Source organism: Micropterus salmoides, unplaced genomic scaffold (assembly GCF_014851395.1).
Source record: "Micropterus salmoides isolate LMB-PRFRI ecotype aquatic unplaced genomic scaffold, ASM1485139v1 Ms_hic_scaffold_7, whole genome shotgun sequence".
NCBI classification, from domain to species: domain Eukaryota; kingdom Metazoa; phylum Chordata; class Actinopteri; order Centrarchiformes; family Centrarchidae; genus Micropterus; species Micropterus salmoides.
The window spans coordinates 29,639,122-29,656,513 of NW_024044459.1; the positions used below are offsets into that span (position 1 = coordinate 29,639,122).

Genomic DNA, 17,392 nt, shown 5'->3' on the forward strand with positions numbered 1-17,392 from the left:
CTGTTTATGCACATACGCTACGGTACCTGTGGTGTAGTATGTGTGTGATGATGATGGTGAAGAGGCAAAGCAGGAGCACTGCAGTGCAGGCATAGACCACAGGGTGGAGCACCCTTACAGAGATGGGTGTGGAGTTGGGGAAGTCAGGCACCTCCTGGTAAAAAATCGCTCATAAGTCTAACCCAAAAAGTCTCACCCAATCCAGAATGAATGATAAATTAAATACCCAAGGCTATCCTACCTGCAGCACAGCGTAATTGCTAAGCAGAGAGCAGCGCATCGTGGAGGTGCTGCTGTCACTGTGTACCAACTGACAGCCCTCCTGGCTCCAGCTTCCGTGTTTCTCCAGTGCCTTCAGGCTCCATTGGGCTGACACAGCATCAGTGCCAGGGGACAAGTGGCGCAGCGACACCCAGATGGGATCCGAATGGTTCCACATGGGGCAGCCGTCTGCCACAGAAAAGGGGGCAAATTGCTAATACAAAACTGTACTGATGACTGAAATGTTTATTGCGCATTGAACTGAAAAATCAGTCATGGATACTTTTATACTGTTAAGTTAGTCTGTTTGGGATGCCCATTCTACCTTCCCTCGGCATGTCTCATGGTCTTTTATATTGATTTTCAACAATTCCCAGAATGGCCCTGAGCATCAGAGACTGGGACTCTTTATGCTCTTTATATGTAGGTGGAAATAACAACTATTTCATGGTGAGTGGACAAGGAACAGTGCTGTGGTTTGTCAGGCCTAGTAGCCCAGATAAAGTAAATTCCTTAAGTTTTTTTACAATGTGAGTTTTTAACTTCACGTTGTACAGCACAAATGATGATGAATGAGCACAAAAGAAATACAACTAATGATAATGTTGATAGAGAACTTGGCTCCCTGCCTTTTCTACAACTAATTTAAAACAGAACAGTGAGTGTTCTGTAGTTAATGTTTTTTTGTGTTTTTTTTGTTTAGAAATTACACTACAGTGTCACAGCACTGAAAATATTTACATGGCTTACAAGGCTATCTACAAGAACAGGAATACAAAAAAAGCCCCAGAAAAACTAAGTGCCTTTCTTACACTATTTTAGGATGCACTTTCCTTAATGTGTGAGAAAACAAAGGTGATTTCACTAAGTAGGCTGAGAAGGTTCCTCACCTAGGCCAACAAAGATGACAGGTGTGTTGACACTACGTCGGCGAGAGTGTTCCCCAGTGTTGCTGGAGTTTCCAGACAGAGGGAAAAAGCTGCCAGTTCTGAAGGCTACAAACTGCAGCTTACAGTCTGCCGGAGCATTAGGAGGAAACAGAGTAGCTGGGAGAGTCACAGAGGCCAGGGCTACTGAGTTCTGTAGAAAAAATAACACCAGACACATTTATGTTGAAATCTACCAGTACACCATGATAACTGTGAATGCAGATCCAACTAATTCCACAGACGCAGGAAGGGGTGCTCACGCCTCACCTTTAGGGGAAAATTGTTGAGGGAGGTGTTATGGGAGCCAGTGCTGCACCGAAAACGAAGCTGCTGCTCATGGGCAGACTCTGCGGTTTCCATTCCAAGGCTTCCCATTGAGACCTCACGACGCTGATACGCAGTGCAGGTTATGCCAGTGAAGTGGGCTGGTCGAATTAAGTGGGCCTCCATCACAATGTTCCTAGACACCTGTACGTAAGAAAAATAAAATTGATGTTTTCTGTTATGTGGGACTACAATGACCTGTAAATATATATACAGTGGGATTGTCTAGAAGCTCTTACTTAAAAAAAAGTTGATACTGCCTACCATGGAGAAGTCCTGAGCATGACTGTGTAGCTGAGGCCAGGCCAGTGTCTCCAGAGAGTAGACGATGGAGCTGCAGGCTCTCTTCTCTCTCTGGGCAAGAGCGAGGATCTGGTCATCCACCTGCATCAAGTTACTGCCCATCTCGACCAACACCTCTGACAACTGGAACAAACAGAACAGAAATGTTACAGTAAAAGGATAGTATTGTCAGGAAAATACATTACACACATAAATGCAACATAATCTTTCTCACCTCTCGCAGCTGGCTGACATATTCCTGAAACTTCTCCATCATTTGCGCCACATACAGCACATCCACAGAGTCAGTGAAGCCTGCAGCCTCCAGGGTGTATGTGCGCACCTGATGTGCCACAGTGACAGCATTGGACGCATTGATGGGCCTCTGTAAAGAAAGAGCAAAAACAGAAAACTAAATGATGAAATGAAACTAAATCTACATAGTGTTTACTGAATAGGAAGCATGTGCTGTAGTAAACCTTGCTCTGACAGCATGACTGACCAGGATGAAGGTATGCAGGACACGGGTAATGCCATTGGTGTAGTGACAGTCTGAATAGTCACCCTCTTGCCACTTCCCAGAACGGTCACAGTACCGTGAGGCTTTCTTCTGCTCAATACCTCCCTCCACAGACAGGGAGGGGTAGCGCAGCTGCAGGCAGTACTGATGTGAGGTGATGCCTGCCAGAGTTCTGGGCCACCTGGGGATTAACACCGAAGAAGAATGAGAACACTGAATCTTTAGGTATGTACAGTAATAATAATCACTGTAACTGCAACTAACCTGAACTCCCCACGGTTGTTGACAACTTTATCTTCTGGACAGAAGGAGGCACTGTTCTCCAGTACAACTATTTCAATGCTGCGAGATGTATTACCCCGCCCAGTGGAAACCACACACTCCCACTCTCCTCTGGCCTCCACATGTACGTTGAAAAGAATAAGTTCACTGGATAAAGAGGGTAGAGACAGCTCATTATAACACATTACCACCACATACTCCAATGTGTCTGAATGTGTCCAAAGTGTCTGAACTAGTTAAACATTCTTCTTTAAGTTTATCAATCCACTCAGAATTGTCTTTGCAGAAGAATAAAGATTATAAGCATTTGAATACAGACATCGCCTTCAGAGGACAGATTGCCAGAGTTACTTGAGTTTCTGCACCTGGTGATGAAGGTGCAGTCATGCAGCACACTGTTCTCCAGCTGGACACCCATCTCTGGGTCAGAGGTCACCAGCTGACCATTGTGACGCCAGTGTATGGTGGTGATCTTGTCCACCAAGGCAGCAGTGCAATGGAAGGGCAGCCGATCACCTTTGAAGACCACCTGACGCTGGGACGGCAGCAGTGACAGGGTGTGCAGCTCCAGAGGACCATCTGAGTAACATGGTGGGAAAAGACGCAGATGTGACCGTTACACATCGCTCTGAATTATTTCGGCTACTCTCTCATTACTCAACCTCAGCTAAATGTTTCCACAGAAGCTATTATGAGTCTGCTGTTTTAGAGCAGATTGAATGCAGGCAGCAGCAATTCATAAATGCAACCCACAGGATTCGTTGTCAACGCAGCTCATTGATACTTTTAAAAATATGTCTTTGCTGAGCTGCCGGGATAGATCTCTTTCAACCCTTTTGGTCTACTAATTCTTAGAAATACTGGGATGATATTGAGAGCTGTTATGAGTGCACTGTCAGTGTAATCCACAAGCCAATGTTCTCTGAAAGAAAGTGGTGAACCGCCTCATTCATATGCCTCATTCTAGCCAGGCTCTCACCACAGCTCAGCTGGCTTTCCCTTAGTCCACGCAGGGGCTTTCCTCTCAGGCTCCTGGGGTAGGCACACAGGGTTTCATCCCCCAACCGGGCTGAACTGCTGCGAAAGAAGCCCGGGACCCAACGGAGCCCGCAGTCACATGACAGGTAGTCTGAGTTGAAGTTCCTGGAGAGATAAGTGATGGTCATTTATTGTGGGAGATTTGAGAGTTTTCACTTTTCACTCTACCTGGCTCAGATACAGTGTTGCTTCCAGTTGCTCATCATAGGATCAACATATCATATCTGTACATGAAAAAAAGACTTGAATTCTAGTTGAATTACAGCCACCCCAACACTACATTTGATACATATAACAAATGTATTGTTTTATTTATTAAGACTGTTATTCTTTTACGCAAGAACTGTCAGTACTGCATATAAAAAAACAAGCAAACGTTTTGTTTTTCACCAGATTTGAAATGTTTGAAGACAGATTTATCTTCTGATTCATGGTAGCCTTAGTTCAAATATGTGTTTCATCTACAGATAATGAATAGATATTCAAATTCAAATAAATACATGTCAAATAAATCTTCATTGCATACTTGAGTTTTTCTACAGGTTTGGTAAAAGTTAGTAAACCCCATGCAAAAAAATATGAACTGAAAATAAATGCTATCTTTGTCTAAAATATTTATTGTTTTATTCGGATATGGAATGCTATGCGCTGTGCAAGTGAATTAGTTGGATTTAGAGTGCCGACAGTGTCTACTACTCACACTAGCTTGAGGGACAGCAGCTCCTGAAACACTCCTGGATCCATGGTCGATATGATGTTGCCAGAGAGGTTACTAGCAGTGCACAAGTTAGGACAAGAACAAGTTAGCTCAATAGCCTCCCCCACAACGCAGACAGTACAATATTTTCATAGAATCTATTTGTCTGTCTCTTACAGTTTAGTGAGATTGGTCAACCCCTGGAACATGTCTGCAGTCAGGCAGCCAATGCGGTTGTTGGATAGGTCACTAAAAGTGTGAAAAGACAAAGGAATGTGTTGGTTATTTTTGATTCAAGAGGACTCGTCTCAGTCACTCAGTCATAGATTGTAATATCTTGACTCTTTCAATACCCATGTTGTTTTTGTGATATCTGATCAAACATTACATATCTGACATACAGGTAAAACTGTGCAGGATCCCTTGTTTATATAAAATAAATAGTGATAAATGGTTTTCTTTGCTTTTTGTATTTTCCATTGCTAGAATGCTTAGAAAGTTGAACATCTAAATAAGCATGCCCACAGTCCCTGCCACTTTCCCTTATCTGAACTCCATGGGACCCCAGTAACGGTTTATCACCAATGGGGTAAAAGCATGGCCCCTCTCCTGCTGTCCACCTCTGAGTGTGATGTATAGCCACAGCCAGAGAGGGATCTGCTCTGTTGCACCTCTGACACTACCCAGCAGAGAGCTGTCCAGAGCATGTGTTTATCTCCCCCTGTTTGTTTTGAGAAGCCCCAGACCTTGCAGGGAAAACACAAGTAGTGGGAGGAGGGAAGGGGAGTCACGCGGCGCAGCACAGACGACCAGCTCCTACCCACGCCACAACCCGACCTCTGTGTCCAAAAACACAATGAGTGAGCAGCGAGTGGCTGCAAACAGCCACACTGTCACATCCAATGATGTGTGAGGAACTGTTGCGTGGCCCTGAGGTTTCGACGGTGGCGGCGCCATATATGACACTGGAGGAGCCCCACAAGGACCAGCAGAAACACTTGGCGAAGGAGGCCTTTATAGTCACACTAACACCAGGAGCTCAGCATAATGTATGACATCTGCCATGAGCTGCCAAAACAGAATCTGCTTAAGATAGATGTGAGGGGATATGTGGGTCTGTCTATTTCCACAACGAATGTGAATTTGGCAAATGATGCTGCTCATATCATAAAAAACCTACCCTGACTTATGATTTCTGTTCTGTTAATATGTTTGCTACTCTGAACCCCGAAAGGAATGTGAATCATGTTAATGTCTACTTACAGTTTCCGAAGCTCAGACAGGCCTTGGAAGGCTCCAGGCATGACGGTGCTGATTAAGTTGTGCTTGAGGTCCCTGGGGAGAGAGAAAATATTAGCTCAATGTGAAAATGCATGCAGACATGTTGACATGTCTTAAATGAATAGCTCAACATTTTTTGTTTGCTTCCTCTTGCCGAGAGTTAGATGACAATATCAATACCACTCTCTGTCTGTATTGTTAATTTGTAGCTTAGCATAAATACTGGAAAAATGGGGGAAAAGTTTGTCTGGTTCTGTTCATATATTTGTTTGTTTGATCCATAATAAAATCAAAGAGTAAGGATGACAGCTGTGGTTTTACGGGGGGTTATGCTGGATTATTTCCTTGCTCTGACTTTGTCAGGGAACCAGTGGAGACTCAAATAAGTTACTGTTCAAAGCCAAGAAGTATCTGCAAATTACCGTTTTTACACATTTTTTGCACTGATAAAAGAAACAAGATAAGTATTAATAACTGTGTTTAGTGGTGTTGGTTGGCAAAATTTGTTCCCATTGCACAGAGTCAGGCCAGCTGTTTCCCCGTTTTAAGTCTCTACGCTAAGCTAAGCTAACCAGCTGCTAGATAACTTCATCCTTAACAGACAGACATGAGGGTGGTATCAATCTTTTCAGCTCTCAGCAAGAAGCAAAGTACAATTCCCAAAATGTTGAGCTATTCCTTTAACACTGAGACCTCAAGAGAAGGTTAAGTTAAAGTGAAGCAGAGCGGAGACAAATTTCCTTAAACTTGCTCTTCCAGTGGGACACATCAGGGTATTTCTGCACACAGATAGGAAATCTTATCCCATCGGTCACATGGGCTTGACACTAGCAAGATGCAGATACTTGACCAAATAAAATATTAGTGTAATCTAAAACTGCTGGCAAGGGGCTCTGTCATTTTTCTGCTGGTTTCAAAATGACTTCCCATGACAAATTTGGCAATTGCAAACCATTAAGTATTAATTCCTTTAACTGCCTTTGAGGATTTAATTTTATACAGTCCTCTACACTTGAATCCAAGAAGTTTTTTATTGGCCAGGTGGGAATAGTGGCATTAAAGAAGGTCGAGAAACGGATGGTTATCGGCAGGACAGTGCCAATGTAGGTTGGAATGTGATCAATGTTCCAACAACATGAAAAATGCCTGCTCTCACTGTCAAACAGTCAAAGACGATGATTTCCTCACAGGAACCCGAAAGCATCAACATCGTGGGTGCATTCTTGTCTATTTCGCCAAGATGCCACTGTGGTAGGCAAGACCTCTGGGGACTTTCTGGTCCTTTTTTCCACTAAGATTATCTCTTGGTGCTGTTCTCGACCACGTAACCTCACACCATGTACAACCTCAGTCATCTCTTAACCATTGTCTTGTGTGCTTTCCAAGAGATGTGTTATTTTGATCAAACTAGGGCAGGCAAATTGTTTGAGAAAATGGCTTCCTGTAAAGAATTATACTGTGCGGTATGGCTGGGATAAAGTCAGAGATCAGGGGTTTTGCCATTGGTCCAAGTTCTCGCTAAACCATCGCTCATATCTGGATTATAGATGGGAGACAGGTTATAATGATGGAGCAAAAGCTTTCTGGCCTTGGACCAAAAGCTTGAGGTCTGTTGTGTTTATCTCAAAGCAGACAGCCTTGGACAGCTCAGCCCAGCACTTTGAGTGCGTGCCAGCTTGTCAGACAGAACACTTTGCAACAACTTTGCAGCTTTTTAAAAAGGTGGAGATGTTTCCACCTCTATGATTCTGACCAAGTTTAAAAATAGAAATCTGCTTGATATTAAATACATTTTGCCATTCATATCAGAGACAGAAAACAAGAATACGCTCCAGTATGAGTATGTGTGGCCTTGTGGGCCTGTCACGTCCCATGTGGTAGTCTTTGTGTGCTTATGTGTCCTGCTCTGAATGTACATGTGTTTCTGTGTGTCAGTAGCTGTATAGGATTTGTTGACCAGGGCAGGGGGAGAACAATACTGCTGTTTCCAGTCTGTGTGTCCCGGGGCTCATTAGTGCAGCGATGAAAGACGAGGCACTGCCCACTGTTTCCTCTCTCTGATGATCGTCTCTCCCTCCCTGTCTGTCTTTTTCACACTCATACACACATGCATTTGGTGTGTAACACTGACCTCCGTGTATATTCACTCAAACATGGATCTGTAATGGGATGATTAAGACAAGTAAGCAAGGGCCCACGTAAACACCAAATCCTTATTCGTTATTAGATTAGGTCAATCTTACGTTCTAACCTCATGTCTTTCAGAATATTAAAATATGCTTATTGTATTGGAATAAAACATGTTTCTCTGGTCTTTATATATATATATTTTTTTTCTAAAGCAATGTGATGCAGTCATTTTATTATTATTTTGGGCATTTTTAGCCTTTAGTACAGAGCTGATAACGATAACCAACCAGCGTATTCTTCTGTATAGAATTAGGGGCATTAAAGGGGAGTTCGACCTATTTTATACATCAGTCCGTTTACAGGTCTTGGGGAGTGCTACTGCATATGTGAAAACAGTTTTTGTAATGTCACTTGAGTCAGTGTTCATTGGGGCTGAAGAGTACAAGAAATCTGGAGGTGTGGCGTTAGAAGGAAGTGGGGCTACCAGACTTCTGTAGGCACTTAAATGAGATACAGATATGTTATGCCCCTGAAACAGGCTCTGAGAGCCACCACTGGCACATGACACTGAGAGTGTGTAGTTTAAAAGTACTCCAAGCTTTCTGAAGATCAACATTTTGCCCAGTTTGATAAAATGTAGTCATCAGCTAGCAATAAAAAAAAATAAGTATCACACATGTGCATTTCCTATGGTCTGCTCCTTTATACCTGGCTTGAGAGTTACAGTGCTGTGTGTGCTTTGGCCTGAAGAGTATCAGCAGTCCACTACTTTTGATACACTCTCTTATCACCAAGCTGGGGAATGTGGAGGAGCTCACCAGAGTCAACAGGACTTGAAGCAGCAGCCAAGCGCTTAGCTCTGCTGTAGCCCAAATTTCAGCGCTTGTTAACTGCCATAATCCAGACTAAATCTCTGCTGCAGCCCCTGAACACTCATCCACACTCACACTCAGGTTTATTTCCAACTTTATTTCAAACCGACAGTACAATACAAACTGCAGCTCCGGTAGGCCTAAGACTCAGGTGATGACTTGTCTGTGTGCCCTCTGGAGTACACAGCGCCCTCCCTGACAACAGCTTCACAGCTCAGTGGCCTTGACACTGATGACAACAGCTGTCACCAAGCAAGAGGATCATAGCAGAACAGAGACAAGAAGTACTTCACTGTTTTCACATATTTTGATGCTCATGAACATGAAAATATTAAAGTAAAAAAGGTAAGCAGTTGCAACTTGCAGCTAATACTTTATTCATTATCTTCAGTAGCAGCATGTAGATGAGTGGTGGTGACACATTATTGTTATGACTATGGTCTCCTTTTTTGAATCATACTTTGTAACCTTGGGAGTGCAGTGCTTTATCCCCTTCACCACATGTGGCCTGTGTGATTGGGTTGTGACAGACTCAAGCTCACTCCCAGCCCAGAAGGGGCTATTGTCTGCTGCCGCTGGACCTAACACCAGCGGCTGCCATTAAGAATGTCTCCCCCCCCGCCCCGCAAACTTGTCCTGATCAATGGGGCTAGTCCTCTGCCATTCTGAAGAGTCATTTCTCTGTGGGTATATGGGATGAGCACCTGGGCCCCATGCAGGCTGGAGAGGAGCGACGTGCTTGTAGGGCAGCGAGAGGGTAATAATGAAGACATGGTCTGTAAAGCGCTCCAGACGTAGAGTGCTCCATTATCAGGAGCACAGCGGCAGGGACTGGAGTGCTACACTGACATTGTTTAGGCCCTGGCCCCGGAGGGAGCTGGGAAAATGACTGAAGCCAGGGAATGGCCACTCATTATCGCCAGACTGGAATTAAGAATTTCCTGTTCCTGGAATTTTTTAATGGAAAGACATGGCATTACAGGGGCAATTTCTGTACTTTAATTTATATTCATCTCTTGATGCACACCAATATAAGCAATTGCCAGAAGACAGAAACAAATATACATGTCTATGAGTGGATTAAAGGCGTATTGGAAAAAGAAAGCAGGGGGATAACTGGCACCTTCGTTCCTGACAGAGGTCATTGGAGACCATTTTTGTGCCGCGTGTCATTTCCTGTCTGGTTGGCGTCTCTAGCAGAGGCCAATGCTCGTTTATTTTTACAGTTTCCTTGTTCTCCTTTTTTTACTGGCTAGCTTTCCCGTATAGGGAGGGGCAGGTGGGTTAGGGGATTCAGTACTGAGCAAAATCATCCCTGTGTATGGCCCCGCAGACCCCACCTCCCTACTCCTCAACACACTTGCTCACAATGGGGGCTCTGTAACACAGGCCCCAAACATACTCCTGCCTTCCCCCCAAAACAGGAAACCGGGATCTGCCGAGCTCTTGTTTTTCTACTAATTTCCTGCTTTGCTGCCCCTTCCCCAGATTATTTTCTTTATTTTTTTTCTGGTTCCTCTAAGATTGTATATACCTAATCAACTTTTTGTCTGTGTTCATCTGGAAACCAATTGCTTTGGTGTAGCCATGAAGCCAAAGGAGCAAAGGTGGACCTTTTCTATTATATTCACAAAACTGCTGTCATTTGGATTACCATTGGACACACACTTGAGATATTTCCTTTAATACCTGGACAGTCACGTGACCATCCATTGCATTGACTGTACTATGGTTCAAAATAAGGCCATCGGCTCTGCTCATGACTGACAGTGACAGTAACTGTGGATACAACTGCACTACCGTGAGCAGGATGTACAGAAATAGCAATACACACTTTTATTTGAAGTGTAAAATTTCCTACGTTGATTACATGTTTCTATAGTGTGCAGCAAGGGGAGCTGGAGAGTTTTCTGCCAAGGAAAACGGACTGTTATTGACTTCAGTTCTGGCGTTTAGAGCAGCCGAGAGAAGGAGGTGATGCTCATTTTGGCAGCTCTGTGGATTTTTACGAGATCTACCAAATCTACCAGCATGTACAGCAGTCAGAAACAATGAATTTAGTTTATGGGACATACAGTTTAGATCATAATATTTGTTTGCGAGATAAATGATCAAAACTGAAAGTTTGTCAGGGTCAGAGGTCATAATATATATATATATAAACAATGTTAACTTTAAAACAATGTTCACTTTATAACTGGGAAGGAAACAGGAACAAACACCTTTCATTCATATTATCAATGAAAAGGAAGACTCATGTCCTAAGTGAATTTTCAGCCAGTAGGTGGACTACAGCATGTAGAGAGTGGGAAGGGAGAGGAACATCGAGAGAACCAGTGAGCTGGGAGAGGGGAGATGCAAAAATAAAGCAGAAAAGAACACAAACGGAAGTGGGGGGAAGTGAGTCCAGAGAAAGCTCAAGTTCCTCTGGAGGAACTTGCCATTGAAACCATATCAAGTTTGCAGAATGAGTGTGCGAGAGAGTTATTGGTGTATAAAGTGTACGATTTGGTAATGGGCTTATGAGGGGGCTCGCTCGCTGTTTCAATAAACCCCCAGAGCCATGACTGAGCTAGGCTTGCAATACAAACACACCCCGTTCCTTCAGTTTATCTGAAAGACACATCTGGAGTCTATCAACTCCAGCAGCACCCCCCTTTCTGTTTCCACTCTCCAGCACGCTTAACCCCTTCCTCACCCGCTCCACCCTTAATGTCATGCACTCTCATTAGGTGACCGTTGCTTAAACGGGGGCCACTCAGTGGCGTGTGCGGGCAAACACTAAAACAAATGTGCATTTTTTCTGTGAGGGAGAAATGAGACTCCCATGTGCAACCTCCACAGCTGGCCTTAGCTGTCTTTAGGGTAGTGGACTGGTACATCTAAACCTTCTTACCCAGACTGGTCTAGACAGAAGGGCTCCTTGCCATGTCCACACATTATCCACTGTTTTTACATGCTATAGTGCTTCCCACCTCTGCTTTGTTCCCACTCATCAAGGTAATTTGCTTAGCCTGTGTGGAAATAATGTTAATCTTCCCCAAAGAAAAACAACCTCAGATTTAAGACAAACTGCAGCATTGCGCTTTCCTTGTCTCCCTCTCTCCGTCTTTCCCGCTCTCTCTCCAGCCACCATACCATCTTTAGCCATCTCGGCTCCACTTCCCCTGTGTCAGATGGTAAAGTTGTTTAAGTTGGACAACTTCCTAAACCCAGCTGCTCAGAATGGCAGAGGTGATTTCAAGGTCGTTTTCAGAGAGGCTCGAGGCAAAGATTGAGCGGCTTGTCTCCCCTTTTTGTAAAACAGATACTATCAAGTCACAAAGTAAAGAATTGGTCTAAGCATTCTTAATTATTCTTAAATATGATAATTGTGTAAATCTTTCCTATGATGCAGACATTTCCTAAACATATCCAGCATCTGCACATTCTCATGCTCTGTGTGACTTATTGGTCACAGGTTTCGGTACAAACTTCCCTTAATTCTTGTTGCTCCAGAAGCATAAATCACAAGCAACTCCGTATCTCTTGTTCTTGAATGAAGCTGTTACAAGTCAACAGGAAGTCTTGCATGATATTTCCTGTGAATACTTTCACGTTAGGTAGATTCATAGGGATAATTTCAGACTCTCATGTTGACAAAGTCTATCATGCTGCCAACACGTTCAGCCTCTCACCAGTCCTAAATACAAGTCTCACTCATGCCTTTCAGACCTGTCCACTGCAAGCGCCTGCTGCTCCCTCATCCATCATCATCGCTGCCCTCTGCACTCCCTCTTTGCTCTCTGCTCACTCTCTCCCTGTAGGGTGAACAGACCTGGTAATGAGGGCCCCTTGTGCCCTGCCTGCCTGTCCCGTGTCCCATGGTGCAATGGGGCCCAGTTGGACAAGAGCCAGACTGCCTCGGCCCTCTTTGCTCATTATTCTCATTACCTCGCCTCAAATCAGCACAGGACAGGCTGCTGAGATCTGTCCGCAACTCATAAAGGTCCCGGCTCGTTAGAGGAGCGGCCAGCGTCGGCTCCCATCAGATAGGGCGTGCACAGAGGTGGAGGTACTCAAATAGGTACACAAGCACAGCATCGAAGGCCCGGTTCTGTGTGTGAATGTGACTTAATTTGCATGTAGCAAGCATTGACACAGAAGCCTGGTATGATTCAACTGGTGTTTCACCTCACAAGCTGGAAAAAAATGAGGTATTCCAAGATCCAAATGTAGCTGTTGGATGGCAAGCCTATTTAAAAGAGCTACAAAAACACAGTAGTCCAGTAAGAGGGCAAAAACAAACAAGGCTAAATTGCTCCTCTGCACTTGGGTGGTTTGGCAGGTTATGAAGGCAATAGTGGCTTTGAGGAGGTTGGTCCCAATGAAAGGGCTAACTGTGTAGATTGCTGCACTGTCTGGCCCAGGCCTGGAGGAGGGTGGCCTGCCCTGGAGCTATATTCTCCAACTAACAACAGCAGATCAGACTGCATTTAACTCTGAATAGACGTCTGGTGTGAGTGTGCATCTGCTGAGAGAGTTACCAGACCCATTTGAAATGACTGGACAAGAAGCGAGGGTGCCCATACTAGGAAACACACTCAGAGTTACAGTACACACTGGAGTCACAACAGAGATGGGCCAAGAGTGAGAGTGTGTGTGTGCAGTCAGGGAGCAGACAGTGTTTATCCTTGTCACGTAGGGGAAGAGATGCAGTATAATTCCCTGATGTGTGTTTACTCAGCCCTAGTGGGCTGGCCTTTGATTACAGCACTGACCACATAATATGAGTAACTGTTCACTACTGCTGCAAATGACAAGCACATGTACACAACATACTGGAAACAATGACAAGACCTGAAGAGCGATGGCGGGCTGAAATCTCACAGTACGAACATGAAGCAAACAGAGACACAGACTCCAAACCTCTACTATAAACTCACCTCTGTTGTCATCCCTTCAAACCTCCATCACTTTTTTTCACATCAGACAGCAATTTTACCATGAGCTCAGATGTAATTATAAGCTGTGCAGGGCTCAATTAAAGGTTGAAGACGTCAGAGTGAGTGAGCAGACCTCCACTGCTGTGTGTCACAGAGCCAGCAGAGGTTGAGGCAGAGGAGTGAAATGAGGCCTGCATGATTTACGTTATGTTCTCACTCCCTCTGCGGAGCATAAGTATGTGTGTCTGTTAGTTTGTCTGTCTCTTCTGTGTCTTTTCCCAGGTCTTTTAGTTATGAGACTCCAGGAATGCTCCACCCTGTTGCCCCATGCTAGTTTTATCACTGATCTGGCTACACAGGCCAGTTAGTGGGTATGCTCAGGTTACCTGACCCACCGACCCGACGGCGTTACAGGGAACCTTGTCCACGCTTACAAAAACAAGCAACATCAGTTCATTTTCCATCAAACACTTCAAGCTACGGATCTGCATTGACTTTATTTATCATCATTTATTCTTCCAAGTAGTATTAGTCACAGGTTTGTGGATTGGTTTCTTCCTGTCAACAGCTTTATCAGCATCTTCAGTGCAAGACAATTGAGGTGAGAACTGAGAACCTTGCAATTATTCACCCACGGCGTTCACATGCCAGACATAAAAACTGCAAGTCAGCAAATTTGGCTTTTGTTCTCGCATGGCACGTCTGGTGTGATCTCCAGCAGGTAGCTAACAAGCTAACAACTGCAACAAATTACCATATTTTTCTTTCTTTCAACATTTTTGAGAGGCTCGTTAGCTTCTTGGGTGGCAGCTCCAAGTGGCATGTGGAACTAATATCCCTTCAACATACCCACCCCCCCTTCAATAAAATAAGTATACAGTATCCAGACTGAAGCTGCTCCGTGTGTTGTTAGCTTCCAGGACACCATAAAGCTTTACTGGCATGCTCTGTAAAACAGCATACCTTCTGATGGGAAACACATACTAGATGTAGTTCTCACATCAGGGTATCCAAGGAGCTAGAAGTGGTAGCCTGAAGCTGGTAAACGCCTGTTTTGATTGTGATGGCTGTAAAGTTGATAAAGGGATTAAAGGGATACTGGCTGCCAGCTAGCTGCTAGCCTCTCTACTGCTATACAAATGTCAAATGTCACTAAGCTACTGTAGTCTGAGCAATTTTACTAATTGGACTCATCTGACTCTTCCAGCAAATAACATGCTCACAATGACAATGCTATTATGCTGACGCAATGGCAATGCTAGCATGCTGATGCTGAGCACCATTTATGAATGATAACATTTTCTGATAGTCATAAACCAAAGAACGGGACCAAATTTTACCTAACGACTTCGATTAAAAGTTAGGGGATAACAAAAGGTATTACAATTAATCCTGATTGTAAAATCATCCTCTGGGAACCATGAATGTCTCTACCACATGTCATGGCAATCCATTAAATAGTTGTAAAGACAAAACAAAAAAATATTAACCTCATAGTGGAAAGTCACAGGGTCACCAAAGTCAGTGGGATTCATTATGTGGGCATCATGTATGTGATATGTATCAAATTGCATGGCAATCCAGCAAACAGCTGGCGAGATATTTCAGTCTGTACCAAAGTGGTGCACCAGCTGACCAACAGACAGACCAAGAGCCACTGGCATAGCTAAAAAGATTTAAGGCTAAGAGCTATTACGATAGGCAACATTCCCCACTATGGTTAATTTCCTGTTTGTCACCAGGACTGCCATTCATTTATATTTCCCCAGAAATTATACTGTCTATCACCTGTCTCCCTCCCCATTCAGAGAGATTACTGTACTGCTGAGGACTAGACTGTCTGTGAACCACAGGCGAATCTGCCAACACGCACCTCCTTCCAGGGATCTCCCTTATCTTGTCCCGTGGAGTGTGGCTTACCTGATAATGGAGGACTAAAGTGTAATTATGTGAACTTTTCAACATAACTCTGTGATAGCCAGTCTGAGTGTATCATCCTCCCTGCTGGACAGAAGCCCATGACTGGATAGAAGCGCACAGAGCTTCTCAGATCTCACTGATACACTGTCTGTATTTCTCTAAGGCCCAGAGGCAAGCTAAAACAAAAGCTCACACACGGACGCTTAAGATAAATCATATGTAAACAATAAACATGATGACACTGTAGCATCTGCAGAAGTGAAACAATCATAAAGGGTGATTGGCTACTCACAGTTTTTCCAAAACGTAAAGTCCAAAGAAGGATCCATTCTTCAGAACTCGTATTTTGTTGTGGCTCAGAATCCTGTAAAAAAAAAAAACCCAGTACTGTTAGAAATATTCCACTGGGACTATAGTGAAGATGCTGCTAACGTCAAATATGCTAAATGACTCTCTAAGTGAAAGTTCAGGTTAAACCAAACAGTGAGTGAACAGTTAACAAGAAGAGGATGAGAGCCAAGTGAAATGTCCACTTGGTGCTGCAGTCACACGAGATTAGCCTGACCAGAGACATTAACTTAAGATGTTTCCAATTAATGTTAAAGAGGGAATAGGACATCTAGATAATCAATCTTGATAATCATTTTGCATACATTTTTACATCAAAAGGATGGCTTTCCACATCAAACGAGTGGCGGCACAGGCCACGTTAATTAGCTCTTTCCCTACTGGCGTATCACTTGGCTTATAGGACTCTTATCGGACCAGAGGGCCACGGAACACTCTGGAAGTGAGGTTGAGATTGCTTTGTCTGACAGGGGATCATGGGAAATGGATATTAACGGTAATCACTATGGTCTGAGAGACATTCCATTGTCAAAGTCAGTTAGGATAGACCTTTGTATAGATTTTTAAAGGAATAGTTTGTGCAAACTATTTGCGAGATACCCTTTCTTGCCGAGAGTAAAATGAGAAGTTCAATACCACTCGCATGTCTGTTTGTTAAATATGAAGCTACAGCCAACAGGTGTTCAGCCACCTGGCTCTGTACACAGGTTAAAAAGATCACACTCACATAAAAACACTCAAACTGATTAAAAAATAACCTGACATTCTTTACAGCCTGGTGTTAAGTTCCTTTTTAACAACCTCTGATATGTCTTTTCACAACAACCCAAACCTCACTGGACCCAATGGAGACATTTCTTATTAGTAACATGTCAAGAAGATAGCATCCATCCCTGTGTTTGAAGCTGTTCCAACACAGTCTCCTACAAAACACATTTATACCATATACTGATTTGCTTTGCCAAATACCCAATGGTGGAAAACATAATTGCCACCTGGATTATATTCATTGGCAACGTTTATTTATTTATTTTTTCAACAAGTATGACATTCTTGCGCAGACTTTGGTTGGGGTAGATGGTTGGGCCTTCGAGATACAAAACATTGACACCAGAGACTGTGCTTTGCATTGTGCATCCCATGTGTTGTTAAGTTTAGGCCACTAAAACACCTGGGAAAGTTTAGGGAATGACTGTGGTTATGCTTAAAAATTGAAAAAGCCAATGCATCCTGTCTCATGCTTCAAGATGGGGTCAACTTTTTCAATATTCAGCCAAGACCAAGATCCCCTTTGCTATTGCTACTGCCCACGTCCCCTCAGCAGGAGCTCAGGACGCAGCAGAGGCCCTGCTCTGACGCCATCATTAACACACCCTTTAGTTTCACATCATCTTCGCCCCCAGCACATGGTGCTTAATGGGCTGTTGGCGACATTAAGTGTGTTCTTAATCGAGAGAGCATAGCTGTGTGAGCGCCTTTAAAAGTGGGAGCGGACTGTGAACAGTCTGTGAGATTTACAGATTCAGCAGCAGCAGTTGCTCCCCCCTCATTTCCTGCCACATCAATTAAAACACTGCCTTCAG

At 43.8% G+C, this 17,392-nt stretch overlaps 1 protein-coding gene across 1 annotated transcript in view; it reads right to left on the reverse strand.

Annotated features, from left to right (window-relative positions):
* adgra2 (adhesion G protein-coupled receptor A2) overlaps positions 1-17,392 on the reverse strand; it is a 37,654-nt gene that overhangs the window by 3,419 nt on the left and 16,843 nt on the right. Inside the window, exons 2-15 of the mRNA XM_038702739.1 lie at positions 15,754-15,825; positions 5,597-5,668; positions 4,511-4,582; positions 4,337-4,408; positions 3,578-3,741; positions 2,964-3,177; positions 2,581-2,745; positions 2,299-2,497; positions 2,032-2,181; positions 1,779-1,940; positions 1,458-1,658; positions 1,152-1,341; positions 242-450; positions 27-154 (exon numbers count right to left, since the gene is read on the reverse strand). Of these exons, the coding sequence (XP_038558667.1) occupies positions 27-154; positions 242-450; positions 1,152-1,341; positions 1,458-1,658; positions 1,779-1,940; positions 2,032-2,181; positions 2,299-2,497; positions 2,581-2,745; positions 2,964-3,177; positions 3,578-3,741; positions 4,337-4,408; positions 4,511-4,582; positions 5,597-5,668; positions 15,754-15,825 (2,070 nt within the window). The remainder of the gene's footprint in view (positions 1-26; positions 155-241; positions 451-1,151; positions 1,342-1,457; positions 1,659-1,778; positions 1,941-2,031; positions 2,182-2,298; positions 2,498-2,580; positions 2,746-2,963; positions 3,178-3,577; positions 3,742-4,336; positions 4,409-4,510; positions 4,583-5,596; positions 5,669-15,753; positions 15,826-17,392) is intronic.